At 34.9% G+C, this 12,278-nt stretch overlaps 1 protein-coding gene across 1 annotated transcript in view; it reads left to right on the forward strand.

The window, feature by feature from the left end:
* The window catches only part of RAB2A (RAB2A, member RAS oncogene family), a 57,064-nt gene that overhangs the window by 12,468 nt on the left and 32,318 nt on the right, over positions 1-12,278 (forward strand). The window contains exons 2-5 of the mRNA XM_063299328.1: positions 4,606-4,677; positions 7,031-7,098; positions 10,607-10,689; positions 12,108-12,200. Of these exons, the coding sequence (XP_063155398.1) occupies positions 4,606-4,677; positions 7,031-7,098; positions 10,607-10,689; positions 12,108-12,200 (316 nt within the window). The remainder of the gene's footprint in view (positions 1-4,605; positions 4,678-7,030; positions 7,099-10,606; positions 10,690-12,107; positions 12,201-12,278) is intronic.

The following is a 12,278-nucleotide window of genomic DNA, read 5'->3' on the forward strand; positions in this document are numbered from 1 at the left end:
ACAGTACTCAGCAGTAATAAAGTGCTGCATTTAGTTAGGGAAAAATCAGTTGTATAGATATACAACTGGGGAGTCTTAGCTTTGTGGCAATATTTGTAAGAATGGTCTAGTGGACCACCAGTTCAATGTGAGCAGACAGTGTGATGCTGCAATTAAAAAGGTCAGTACAGTCTTGGACTGCATTAACAAAAAAGTATTGTTTTGAGATCATGTGAAGTAATAGTTCTGTTGTACTCTGGGCTAATTAGAGTGTACTTGGAGTACTATGTCCACTTAAGGGTACTGTACTTTGAAAGGGACATGATGAAGCTAGAGTGAATTTTAGGCGGATTGTGGGATTGGAAATTAATTCTCATGAAGAATAGCTTAAAGCAGAGGTTCCCAAACTTTCTCATGGAACTGTTCTGTTTATTAAGTAGTAAAATATCTTGTGGCACCCTTGTGGGTTCACTGCAGCTCCACGGCACATTGTTTGGGAACCGTGGGCTTAAATAAGCTAGGCATGTTCAGCTTGCTAACAGAAGACTAAAAGGAGATAAAGTATTTGTTGAAATTAAAAGGAGATTCAGACTGAATAGCATGAGAAATTTCTTGGGTTAAACCGCTGAGCTGCTGAGCTTGCCGATCAGAAGGTCAGCGGTTCGAATCCGTGTGACGGGGTGAGCTCCCGTTGCTAGTCCCAGCTCCTGCCAAGCTAGCAGTTCGAAAACATGCAAATGTGAGTAGATTAATAGGTACCGCTTTGGCGGGTAGGTAACGGCGTTCCATTTAGTCATGCCGGCCACATGACCACGGAAGTGTCTACGGACAAACGCCGGCTCTTCGGCTTTGAAACGGAGATGAGCACCGCCCCCTAGAGTCGGACACAACTGGACTTAATGTCAAGGGAAACCTTTACCTTTACCTAAGAGCTGTTAACAGTCTGCCTCAAACAGTACTGTAGCGGATTCCTCCTGCTGGGGTTTTCAAACAGTGATGATATGGTCACCTGTTTGGGAATGGTTTACTGAATTCCTGTGCTAAGAAGCTAGACTATAGCACCTATAAGGTACTTCTAACTTATACTTTCTGGGTTTTTGTTGTTTCTTTGCCATACATTAATTTTAATAGATGAACTACTTCATTGCTGTTTGTTTTGTTGTATGCAACTTACCAAAATTATAAATTGAGACCTTTTTTGTAAGCACCTTTTTATCAGTCTCTTTTGGGATTATTTTAATATATTTTATAATTAATAATACATAAATATATCATGTGTCATGGGGTGGTCCAGTTGTTTGTATATAGTAGCACTTGATCATTCATTAAATAAGGTGGTGTACAGCTCTTCTAAGCTGTGTCCCACACTTGCCTTTTGAGTCATTCTGGAAGCCATGTTCTAAAAAATAATGTACAAAACCATGACAAAAACCTAAATTTCATTTCATTTCATTTAATTAAAATTATTTTTAATTATCATACTAGAACCAATGATAGGAAAGAATGTGCAGTGGATTTACTAACTCCTAAATATAATTGGACCACTTTGGAGAGTGTTATTATTTCAGGACACAGGGTTCATTCTGAAGCAACCAGGATCAAATATACCAACCTGAAATTCTGAAGTGAATCACCATTCTAGGGTGTTTGTGTATATGTGTAAAAAAATCTACTTTTTTTCCTAGTTTTTTTTTCCATTAAGGAAAACATCAGAGAGGCACAGTAGTTTAGTAACTGAAAAGTACACTTGGTAATTAGCATGACACTCCAGTGTTTTGGGCAGAGACATGAAATTTTACATTTTTCTTCAGTCTATTCTCTGCTGTTTGCTAGTTTTGAATGATTTAAGATGAATGAAGAAAAACTGCTTAAGCAGTGGGGAATAAAATTTCCTAGCCCTCAGACTTGCAGTCTCATGACAATCTGGTGAAGAATATGTTTGCTTTTAATAAATAATAAGTACGATAATAAATCTTAGCAAACAAGGAGAGAAGTATCTTTATATTAGTACATGATGCTTAGTTTGTGAACATTGGCTAACTCCTTCCAAATCTATTTCATTATGAGAGACAAATTGAGCTTGGAGAAGTATGGTCAACCTCTCCACAGTACTTGTAATCAATACCAAAATAGATCTCCAATAGTGTTGTATATCAGCTTGGCAAATATCACTCCTCCTGCCTCTGTTGTCATAGGCCCCATTTATTGTCACCCTTTTCTGTTATGCTTTCTGCAATGTTAGTGCCTGTATAGTAGAGAATATAAAAGCATTAAGTTACTTTTCAATAATCATACCTTAGAAATCCCAATAGTACATCAGGCATTGGAAGCTGCTTTTAATATAGAAGTCTGACCCAAACTCCTATCTGAGTGAGATGAATAATGTCATGGCTTCAAGTATCACTGGCTCCCTTTTTATTTTACAAGGTGCTTCAATCACCCAGCTCCTTCCCCTGTTACAAACATTATACCAGCTTGTGTAACCACTCCATGTTGAACACTTGTATCTTAGATGACCTGTCCCTTCTGCCTTCAGAGTTCAAGCCAGGATATTATTGACAAATGTGGCTCTAGAAATCTAGGAGTAATGCTTAGTGGAAACAATATCTTTACCTTCAACACACACACACACACACACACACACACACACACAAAATCAGTATTGGTGCCGACAAAAGCCACCTTTTAATATGGCAGGTTTTGTTGTTTTCATATTAAAATTAATAATAATTGTTTTAAAATTGAATCTCACTCCTATATCCATCTTTGAAATCTGGTAGAGTTTTTTTTTTTTTTTAAGTATGAATTCTCTCAAAAATATCACAGTGGATTGTTGATTTCCAATGATAGGCATCTCTGGCTCTTCAGATACTACTCAAATGCAGCTGTAAATAGAAAATACAGCTTCTGAGTTGTTAATATTTTCTGACATAGTATCTGTACTGAAACTTATAGTTGGTGCATAATGCTAGTGAAATTCACTAAATGCATGTTTGAAGCAACCTTATAATGTACAAGAAGTATTTTTAAAAGGAGAAAGAAATCTCCATTGTATAAATAATTTGTGGTTGGAACCTTGTGTAAAATAAGAAGGACCTTATCTAGAACATCATTAAACACAATCTGTTCTCTTCCTGAACAAGTGTAACAACTGTTTTTTCCTTTGCTTTGGTGAAAGTTTATTTCAGTAGATTTTGAGAACTAATTATTCTCACATGTCATAGTTTCTTGGACTAATAATTATTTGCACATCTCAGTCTAGGACTGAAGAAGCAATTACTTCATTTTTGGTAATGGCTATTTTGATCTTAGCCTATTTGAAGCTGTACCATAGTTTCAATCAAGAAATGTTCATTCATGTGCAACCCCATATATGTTTGTCCCTTGGTTCGGAAATGTCATCTAGCACATGTAGCAAAAGGGAAGCTATGCCTGAGATACGCCTTATAAATGTTAGAAGATTTTTAACTACAAAGGCTGTACAAAAACTGATAATAAAATGGGGAATTTTTCAAGCTTTTGAATGACCGAATCCTAGTAATTACACGAAATAGGTAAGGTTGGGATTTTATTTTTTAAAGTCAGAATATCACAACATGCAGTTTGGCCCAAATTTATTTATTTGGGAAATAGACTGATTTAATTTGCGGCAGATCAGCAGCTATCTGCTCCTACTTTGACCCAAATCCGAAATAAAACTAGAGAAATGAACCTATTCTGTTCTAACTGGTATAGGAAACCCAACAAACCCATCATAGACTTTTACATTTTAACAACAAGGAATAACATTTTCAGGTAAGGTAGATTCTTCTGAGAAGATGATGCCTGCTCAGAAGTTTTTTTTTAAGGAAATTATTATTTCTTTGATTTTTTGTACATAAATCAGTATCATTTATATCTATAAAACGTTGGGATAAAGTCTGCTTAATTTTAGATCAATAGGTGTAAATATAGAGTATTTTGCAAGGGGAGTATTTACAAATTGGAAACAGTGGTTTTGTTTGTTTTTGTTTTTCTTTGTTCCGTGATTACCTGGCTTTAACACTCAAAAAGTGGATAATAATCTTACCATATTATGGAAGGGTAACTGTAGGGTTCCTAAGGTTAGGTTATTCTAAAAAAAAAAATCTGCTAAACCCAAAGAAATGTGAATGGAGAACCCCTTTTGCACAATTACCAGTAAATAGAAAGTATACCCAGTAGTCCTTTTATTCCTCATCTAACCTGGAGAAGCAAGTTTGAAAGCAGTATTTTTTTTTTAAGCTTCTCTCTTTCTACAGATCTGAGAAATGTTTCATTGCTCATGAAACCTTATGACAATCCTGGTTTGAGTCTTTTGATAGGGATCTATACCATTACAAAGTGCTGTGGTTGACTCAAGATTCATCTGAATCAGGTGTATATACATGTAGATTGTAGCTATCACAGTGTCATGGGAAAAATGAGTTCTAAGTGACTTCTATATTTTTTGCTATGTGCACACATTAAAATAATTTGCTGGTATTTGGACTTAGCAATAGCCTTTTTAAACTTCAGAAACATGTTTTAATGAGTAAGTACCTTTAAATACTTCCATTTCTGCAAATATTGTACAGTTTGCAGATTCTTGAAATTCCTATTTTTCAGGTGTTGGAAAATCATGTTTATTGTTGCAGTTCACAGACAAAAGGTTTCAACCAGTTCATGACCTTACTATAGGTAAGTCCTTATTAGTAGATAAATGATGAAAGATTATGTAATTCTATGTGCCAAGATTTGAAATAGGTAAAAGTATATATACTGTACAATTTAACATTTGTACATAGATGGTTCCTAATCTGTTTGATAATACAGATATGTAACTTGGGTATACACTGAACAATTATCACTATTTCTACAATTATGATTATTTTTGTATATAATCACTGTTTTTCATAGAGATACCAGAAATCTGGAGAATCTTAGCTTCACTAACTAAGCTTCACTAATAGTGTAGAATCACTATTTCTACAATTATAATTATTTTTGTATATAATCACTATTTTTCATAGACATACCAGAAATCTGGAGAATCTTAGCTTGCTGTGGACAAACTGTTGATTCTTGTGATTCATCTGCTCTACTGTGTGGCTTTTGACCAGGCCAGGAAGCATGTGCTTAGCATATGGACTGGAAATCCTAGCTTGTCACTTTCTTTGCAATCCAGAAACAATGGTATGTGAGGAAGTAACAAACCAGGATATGCTTTCCAAATGAAGTAAATCTGGGGAACTTTTTTATTTCTTAATTAAAATGATCAGAAAAACATGGGGATGGCGACAGAATTGCTGTTCCCTTGGTGGAAACTTGTAATCACTCATTCAGAGAGTCTGTCTGTCTGTCTGTCTGTCTGTCTGTCTGTCTGTCTCTCTCTCTCTCTCTCTCTCTCTCTCTCTCTCTCTCTCACACACACACGCACGCACGCACGCACACATACACACACAGCAACAGTTAGGCTTGTAAACAACAAAAACTTTTTAAAAGCCTGATTAATGCATGGATGACTTTGGGGAGAAGGAAATAACCATTTTCCTCCTAATGACAACCCTATACTGAAAATACTACAAACGTATTCCTGTAACTCTGTCAAAGAAGTCTCCTAAACTTTCCTCAAAACCAGTCCTGCCTTCATGTCATGTGGTCCTATCATATAACTTAAGACCCTTCAAAAATGATTTTTGGTCTTGGCCATCAGATTTCCCACCTTTGGTTTTAGGAAAAGGGAAGAGACTTACAAAGAAAAGGTTAACCCCTCTTTGGCGCTTATATGCCAAATGAGGACCTATCAGGAAACACAAATTCCCTGTTCTTGTGATAAATAAATATTTGTGAGTGTGGTGGTTATGGTTTTTGTGCAGTCATGTTAATGGAAGGGGACACACAACACCAGCATGCTGCTTATTTTTTGATAAACCTAGCATTGCAGTCCTATTGTTTTCTATACAGTGATAATGCCAGTTTAAATTATGTAGGATGTAGCCAGTTTCTAAAACATTTTCCAAAAATAAACACCATTATAAGATTGTGTGAATTATATTTCTCTTAAACATCTAGATATAATACAGTGAACCTGTACCATTTCTTTTCTTGTGTACTTAATAGCAATGAGTTACTTCTAACTGAAAAGTTAAGTTAAGAAGAAAAAAAGGCACACAGTGTACCATTTCTTAAAGTCTGGATTGCTTATATATATATTTTCTATTTATTGTCTATTTTGGCAGAGAAAATCATATCTTAGGATTATTCTTATTTTTCCTACCTCGGTTCAAATGCAGGCAATCTTTTTATTTGTTTCTGGCATTTCCTCATGGCTGCATTAAAATATTTTCCTCTAGTCCTTAAACTGGCAGAAATGTATGCCAACATAAATTGTGCTATCATAGTAGGAACTATGGCCATGCATAAAATCTGACAAGAGTTTCAGAATGAGCTAGTCTGGCATTATGCAGAGAGATCCCTCTTTGGAAGCCAGGTATCTTTTCTGTCCTGTAGTCTAACCCCAAAATGTTATGGTAGGCAGTGCTCGCTCTCTGGAGGGGAGGGGGCATACGTGCTGCAGCTTCAAGCAGCAAATTGGAACTGGATAGATCCCAGCTCCTGACCATGTCATCACTAACATCATCAGTGAGACATCTTCAATCATTTGCATGGCAATCTAAAACATTTAACAATTTAAGTTTACTCTGCAGTAGGCTGCAGAGATAAAGGCAAGGTCATAAGGATATATCCTTTAGAAATGATTAGTAAGGCATCTTCATGCTACAGTAGTGGGATTGAGTATGAGCCATCTGAGTGCTAGAAACTATTATATACAATGTCTGGCATGAATGGAAACTTAATAAATCTGTAGCAAATAGTATAAGGGAGAGAAGCAACTAGAGAATATTATTGTGGTGTTTTTTGCAATTAGAAAGCCTGATGTAATTCCTAATTTCTTCTTTTATAATTTTATGTATTCTTTTTCTGCTTGTTTGTTTTTTATATATAGTTAATAAAAATTAGGAAATTACATTGATTTTATTTCATTACTCAGGTGTAGAATTTGGTGCTCGAATGATAACCATTGATGGGAAACAGATAAAACTTCAGATATGGGATACGGTAAGTAAAATAAAATTCTTCTGTGCAAGAATCAGATTGTTATAAAAAAAAATAGAAGCTACCAAAAATGATATAAAGAAAGAAAAGGGCACTGTGATCCTTCAGGTCAGCAAAACTCTATCAGTGGCTTATTATGTACCAGATACTAGCTTCATTTCATTATTTTGAGTTATTTATGAAATTATTGTTAACTTCCTACTTCTAGGCTCTGAAAAGAGTAGAGAGATAATTGTTCAGTTTTTCTCTTGTCTACTTCTACTCTGAACTTAGCATGTTTTATTTTAGGGACTCTAGTAACAAACATACTGGAATGAAGGGCTTTTAAGCAGCTACATTATAGAATTAGCTTATTCAATAGTATTACATCATTTACTTAAATGCAGTTGGCAAACAAGTGTGTCATTCACTTGAAAACAATGCTTTAAAAACTGCTTTGAATTTCTGCTCCATTCTGATTTTTTAAAAAATAAATACGTAATGGTCAACTGACAGCTCTTAGCCACAAAAAAGGAGCAGAAAAGGTGTTTGTGTGTGGTTTTCTGCTCCTAATATCAAGAAACTGGCAGTTTGCAGCAGGACATTGGGAGGAGCATGGGAGTCTTGTTGTTTCCTGTTTCCTCCAAATAACTCTGCTTAGAATTGCTGGAAGGGAAGACAGGACCAGGCTTTATGTTTCCCTTCAACTATTGAGGTTTGGAGTAGGCAAGGCAGTGATGTTGCAAAAGTGGACAAGGGACAGAATCTCCAACAATATTGGAAGACTATTTCCAATCAGAATCAAATTGTAGCTTTTGGAATACTATCTATGGATGGATGTGAGGGATGCATAAAAAAGATACAGTAACCAAGTAAAGGCTACAGGTTGTCCATTGCTATAGCAGCAATTTACTAAAACTATAATATATCACATTTATTAATGTATCATCTATATTAAGTAAATATTAGAATAGTAGTTCAGTTTTTGTTAGTTTCACAATATCAAGTAATATATAAGTAGGATTTAACTTTCTTTGTGTGTTTTCTGAATCATCTAGCATAGCTTGCTCTTGCATCAGATCCAATGGGTAGAGGGAAAGGGAAGATGACGATTTTTAACAGAACTAACATTTTGCCTTAAGTTAAATACTAAATTAATAGATTCACTATGGCCTGTTCAGGTATTATAAAGTCCTACACCTGGAGGGGAGACAAAATTATATTACTGATTTGATTTCTGGTTCCTTTAGATATTCCCTTTATCTTTCAAGTTTTCAAAATTATATATTTTTTCATATATTTAGGTTCTTCTATTTATCTAAATAAAAGGTCTTAAAATGTAGAGACTACTACTAATTAGGAATAAGGATGTGCATAGTGTTTTGTTTTGAGCCATTTTGTGTTGAGCCATTTTGTGTGCAGAACTTCATGTAACTCCATTTCAAGTCCGAAACTGGTGGTGTGGGTGCAAAATGGGCTACTATTAGTATCTTGAAAATGTTTCAAGCTTGAAACAAAGCTGTTCTGAGCTCAAAATACTCTGCTTTTGCTTGAAACATTTCCAAAGTGCTTGAAACAGGCCATTTTGTATTAACAAAAGAGTTTCATTAAAGGTTTACACTCAAAATGGTTTGAAATGAAACAATTTTCACAGCCCTAATTTGAGTACACCTCCTTTTACCTTCTGATGACAGGCATTTAGTCACAAGAGTTTATTTTCAAATGGAATTATCTTTTATCTTATTCAAATGAAAGCAGTTACTTCTATTCTGTTTTACAGTCTACAAAGTCAGCCTTATTTTTTTCCTTATTTGCTGATCGGTTAATGAGTATTTCTGTGCACTCCTCTTACCTAATCCATTTGCCTGCTTACTGATCTCGACCTTTTTTGGTTGTCCTATTCACTCCTATTTGACCCAGTTTTATATGTATCTTCAGTGGGAGTGTCTCTACTTTGCAGAATCAGTTAATTTGGGGTGATTATATGATTACAAATATATGGTGATGGTCCTATGAGGCCAGTCAAGATTACAGCATTACTCCTGTCCTAAGTCTTACAACTAGAACAGGAAGTCTTGCAACAGCAAGTCTTAAAACTAGAACAGCAAGACAGAGAAATGCAATAAACTGCAACATAGAGATGATCTAGACATTTTATTTATTTATTATTCACATTTCTATCACTGCCCATCTCCCCCTAAAATGAAATACGCTTTATATATGATCATTTGCTTCTGACTTTGCATATTTTATGTATGTAAATATCTTCATATCAGCATCTACTAGAGCTATATACAGACCTAATACAAGGTTTCCATAATATAGACCAGTTGCCTGAAATTACATAACAGAGCTTATGAAGTAACTGCCCTGCTCTTATTAGCCTGACATATCACAAGCTATGTAGACTTGGCATATTTAATACTGATTGCTAAATGGCCATATTTTATTTTCACTATAATTTGTCCAAACATGATAGCAAAGCTGTCAAATATGTTTTCTGCAGATGTTAGAAATATATTTTTTTCTGTATGTTGTTTACATCACCATATGATTTAGTATTGCTAACAGACAACAAGCAGTTTTCTGTTAGCTGCTTATTAAAACCATTGATATTTATGTGGATTCTGTTCATTTTTCATTTCTATATTTACAGTTTCTAAATTTCATATGGGGTAAACATCTACATATTTGGCATTGCTGTGTCCAAACTGTACTGATAATTAGTTTGTGTGAACTTCTGGATCATTTATTTGAAAGATCAATTTACGAGTTTGGGATTACCTCCTTAGAAAAGGGCACACCAGCCATTCTGTATGATTTCTCTGCTTGCCATTCTGTATCTTTTCTCTGCTTGCCATTCTAGCAGTAAAGACTTTTTTAATGTCTTCTCTGGATAAGCTTTGTTTCGGAAGTACAGGATATTGTTTAAATGATAACAGACTTGTGTAAAACCAAATGCAAAACTGTTGTTTTTCATAATAAAATGATGCGGGGAAAGGAACTCTATCTGAAGATCGTTGAAATCTGGCAGTTTATGACATAATGGATAAAATCTGCATCCTTGGCCTTCATACAACTTTTACTCCAGCAGATGGTGGGCGTAAAGATGTCATTCATCGTTTATTTACAATGGGCTTTATTTATTCTAGTGTCAACAGCTGCCCCAGGGAGGGAGTTGTTGAATTCAAATGTGAAGCACAGGGCTATTTGCTTCCTTTCAAATTTGTCTTCAGAGCTTAGTTGCTAGGAGTCCATCCTGTACTCTAATAATGCTTCATGTATTGTGAAGCAATTCAGTAAATTGGGTTGTCAGGGATTGCCAAAAAAGGTTTAGAGGTCTTGTTCTTGATTTTCCCCCCCAATGGTGCTGTAGATTTTTTTTAATATGTAAGTCTTCTTTATTAGAAATAGTGACTTTTCTTTTTGTTCCCAATCTTAGTGAAATAAATTCCATAGCCTAACTAAGCAATCTGTTATTTTTGCACATGAGGAATAAGAAAAAAAAACTGCTGCTCTTGTTTTACTACAGGCTGGGCAAGAGTCCTTCCGTTCCATCACAAGGTCATACTACAGAGGGGCAGCAGGTGCTTTACTAGTGTATGACATTACAAGGTGAGATTTTTGCAGATTAGTGTAATTTGACACTTGTAATAGTCTTTTATGATATATTGCAGTGTCTCAAAAATATCTAACATTAAAATACTAGTTAGAAGAGAAACTTAGGTCTATGGTTCTTTATCTATAGTTTGGTGTACAACACGTTTTTATTTGAGTATCATAAAGACTAAAGACAGAACCTGTATTTAAAAACTCCACAAGACCATTGATATAAAATGTACAGGTAGTCCTTGACTTACAACCACAATAGGGACAGGAAAATTTGTTGTTAAGCGGTGCAGTCGTTAAGCAAGGCATCAGATGACTGCATTGGATTTTACAACCTTTTTTTGCCACAGTCATTAAGCAAGTCATGAGTTTATTAAGTGAATCATGGAGTTCCCCATTGACTTTGCTTATTAGAAGCTGACTGGGAAGGTTACAAATAGCGATCATGTGACCTGGGATGCTGCAACCATTGTAAATATGTATAGGTTGCCAAGCACCCACATTTTGATTGTGTGACTATGGGGATGCTGTGATGGTTGTAAGTGTGAGGATCAGTCGTAAGTCACTTTTTTCAGCGCCATTGTAACTTTGAACAGCTGCTAAACAAAAGATCATAAGATGACTACCTGGATTGTTAGTCTCATACTAGTTCATGCTTTATTTAAATTTCATTAATATCAGTGGATCTATTTTAAGCTTTAATAAGCATGAATCCTATCTATTGTCAAAATACATTCAAGTAAGTAGGACTGAATGTGCATATTCATGTTGAGTTTTAGAGATAACATTTAATGTGGCTTCTAAGGTGAATCCTTAATTATGTAGTATATCTTTTGTGCAACTGATGAAGCTCATAATTTGAAACCAGTTTTCACAGTGTTATGCTACTGCATTCTTAAGTATTCAGACTTTTCTATAGAGGGACTACATTGTTTCCTCAACCAGATAAGCACTGTGTATTTGCTGGTTAAAGATTACATAAACTATATATGGCTTTATATGTTTAAATTACATAGTGGATTACTTTTCCATCTGGATTAGTTTAGGTTTTAACATCAAATTCTGCTGAGAGATTTTATGTTGTTCAGATTATAGAGCATCAGAACAAAAAGAATTTAAAATACTGATTCCTGTTCCTTTACCACATCAGAATATCAGTCAAAGCAAGAATGAATTCTAAATAGGTGTGTGCTGATTCCACTTCATTATTTGGTTGCATATTGCATAAATTCAAAGTGTAAGGCCTTTTAAAGAAGGGTGAATGGTGTTTGGTTTTTCCCAAGTTGTTTTATTAATTAGTTTTGGTTTGTAAGTCTATTAGAATTGATAACAGTTATGTGGAATATAAACTCTATTAAAAAGTAACTTTTTGAGGTATTTTGTTAGGTGTATTGGCTCTCATTTACATTTTGGTTTCTTTTCAGGAGGGATACTTTCAACCATTTGACAACATGGTTAGAAGATGCTCGCCAGCATTCTAATTCCAATATGGTTATTATGCTAATTGGAAATAAAAGGTATTTTTTTCCCAAAATGGCATAGATTAGGATAGCTGCAATTCCATAGCCAGATGTGTAAGTTGCAAAAAGTGCAGA

Source organism: Candoia aspera, chromosome 3, assembly GCF_035149785.1.
Source record: "Candoia aspera isolate rCanAsp1 chromosome 3, rCanAsp1.hap2, whole genome shotgun sequence".
Lineage (NCBI taxonomy): Eukaryota > Metazoa > Chordata > Lepidosauria > Squamata > Boidae > Candoia > Candoia aspera.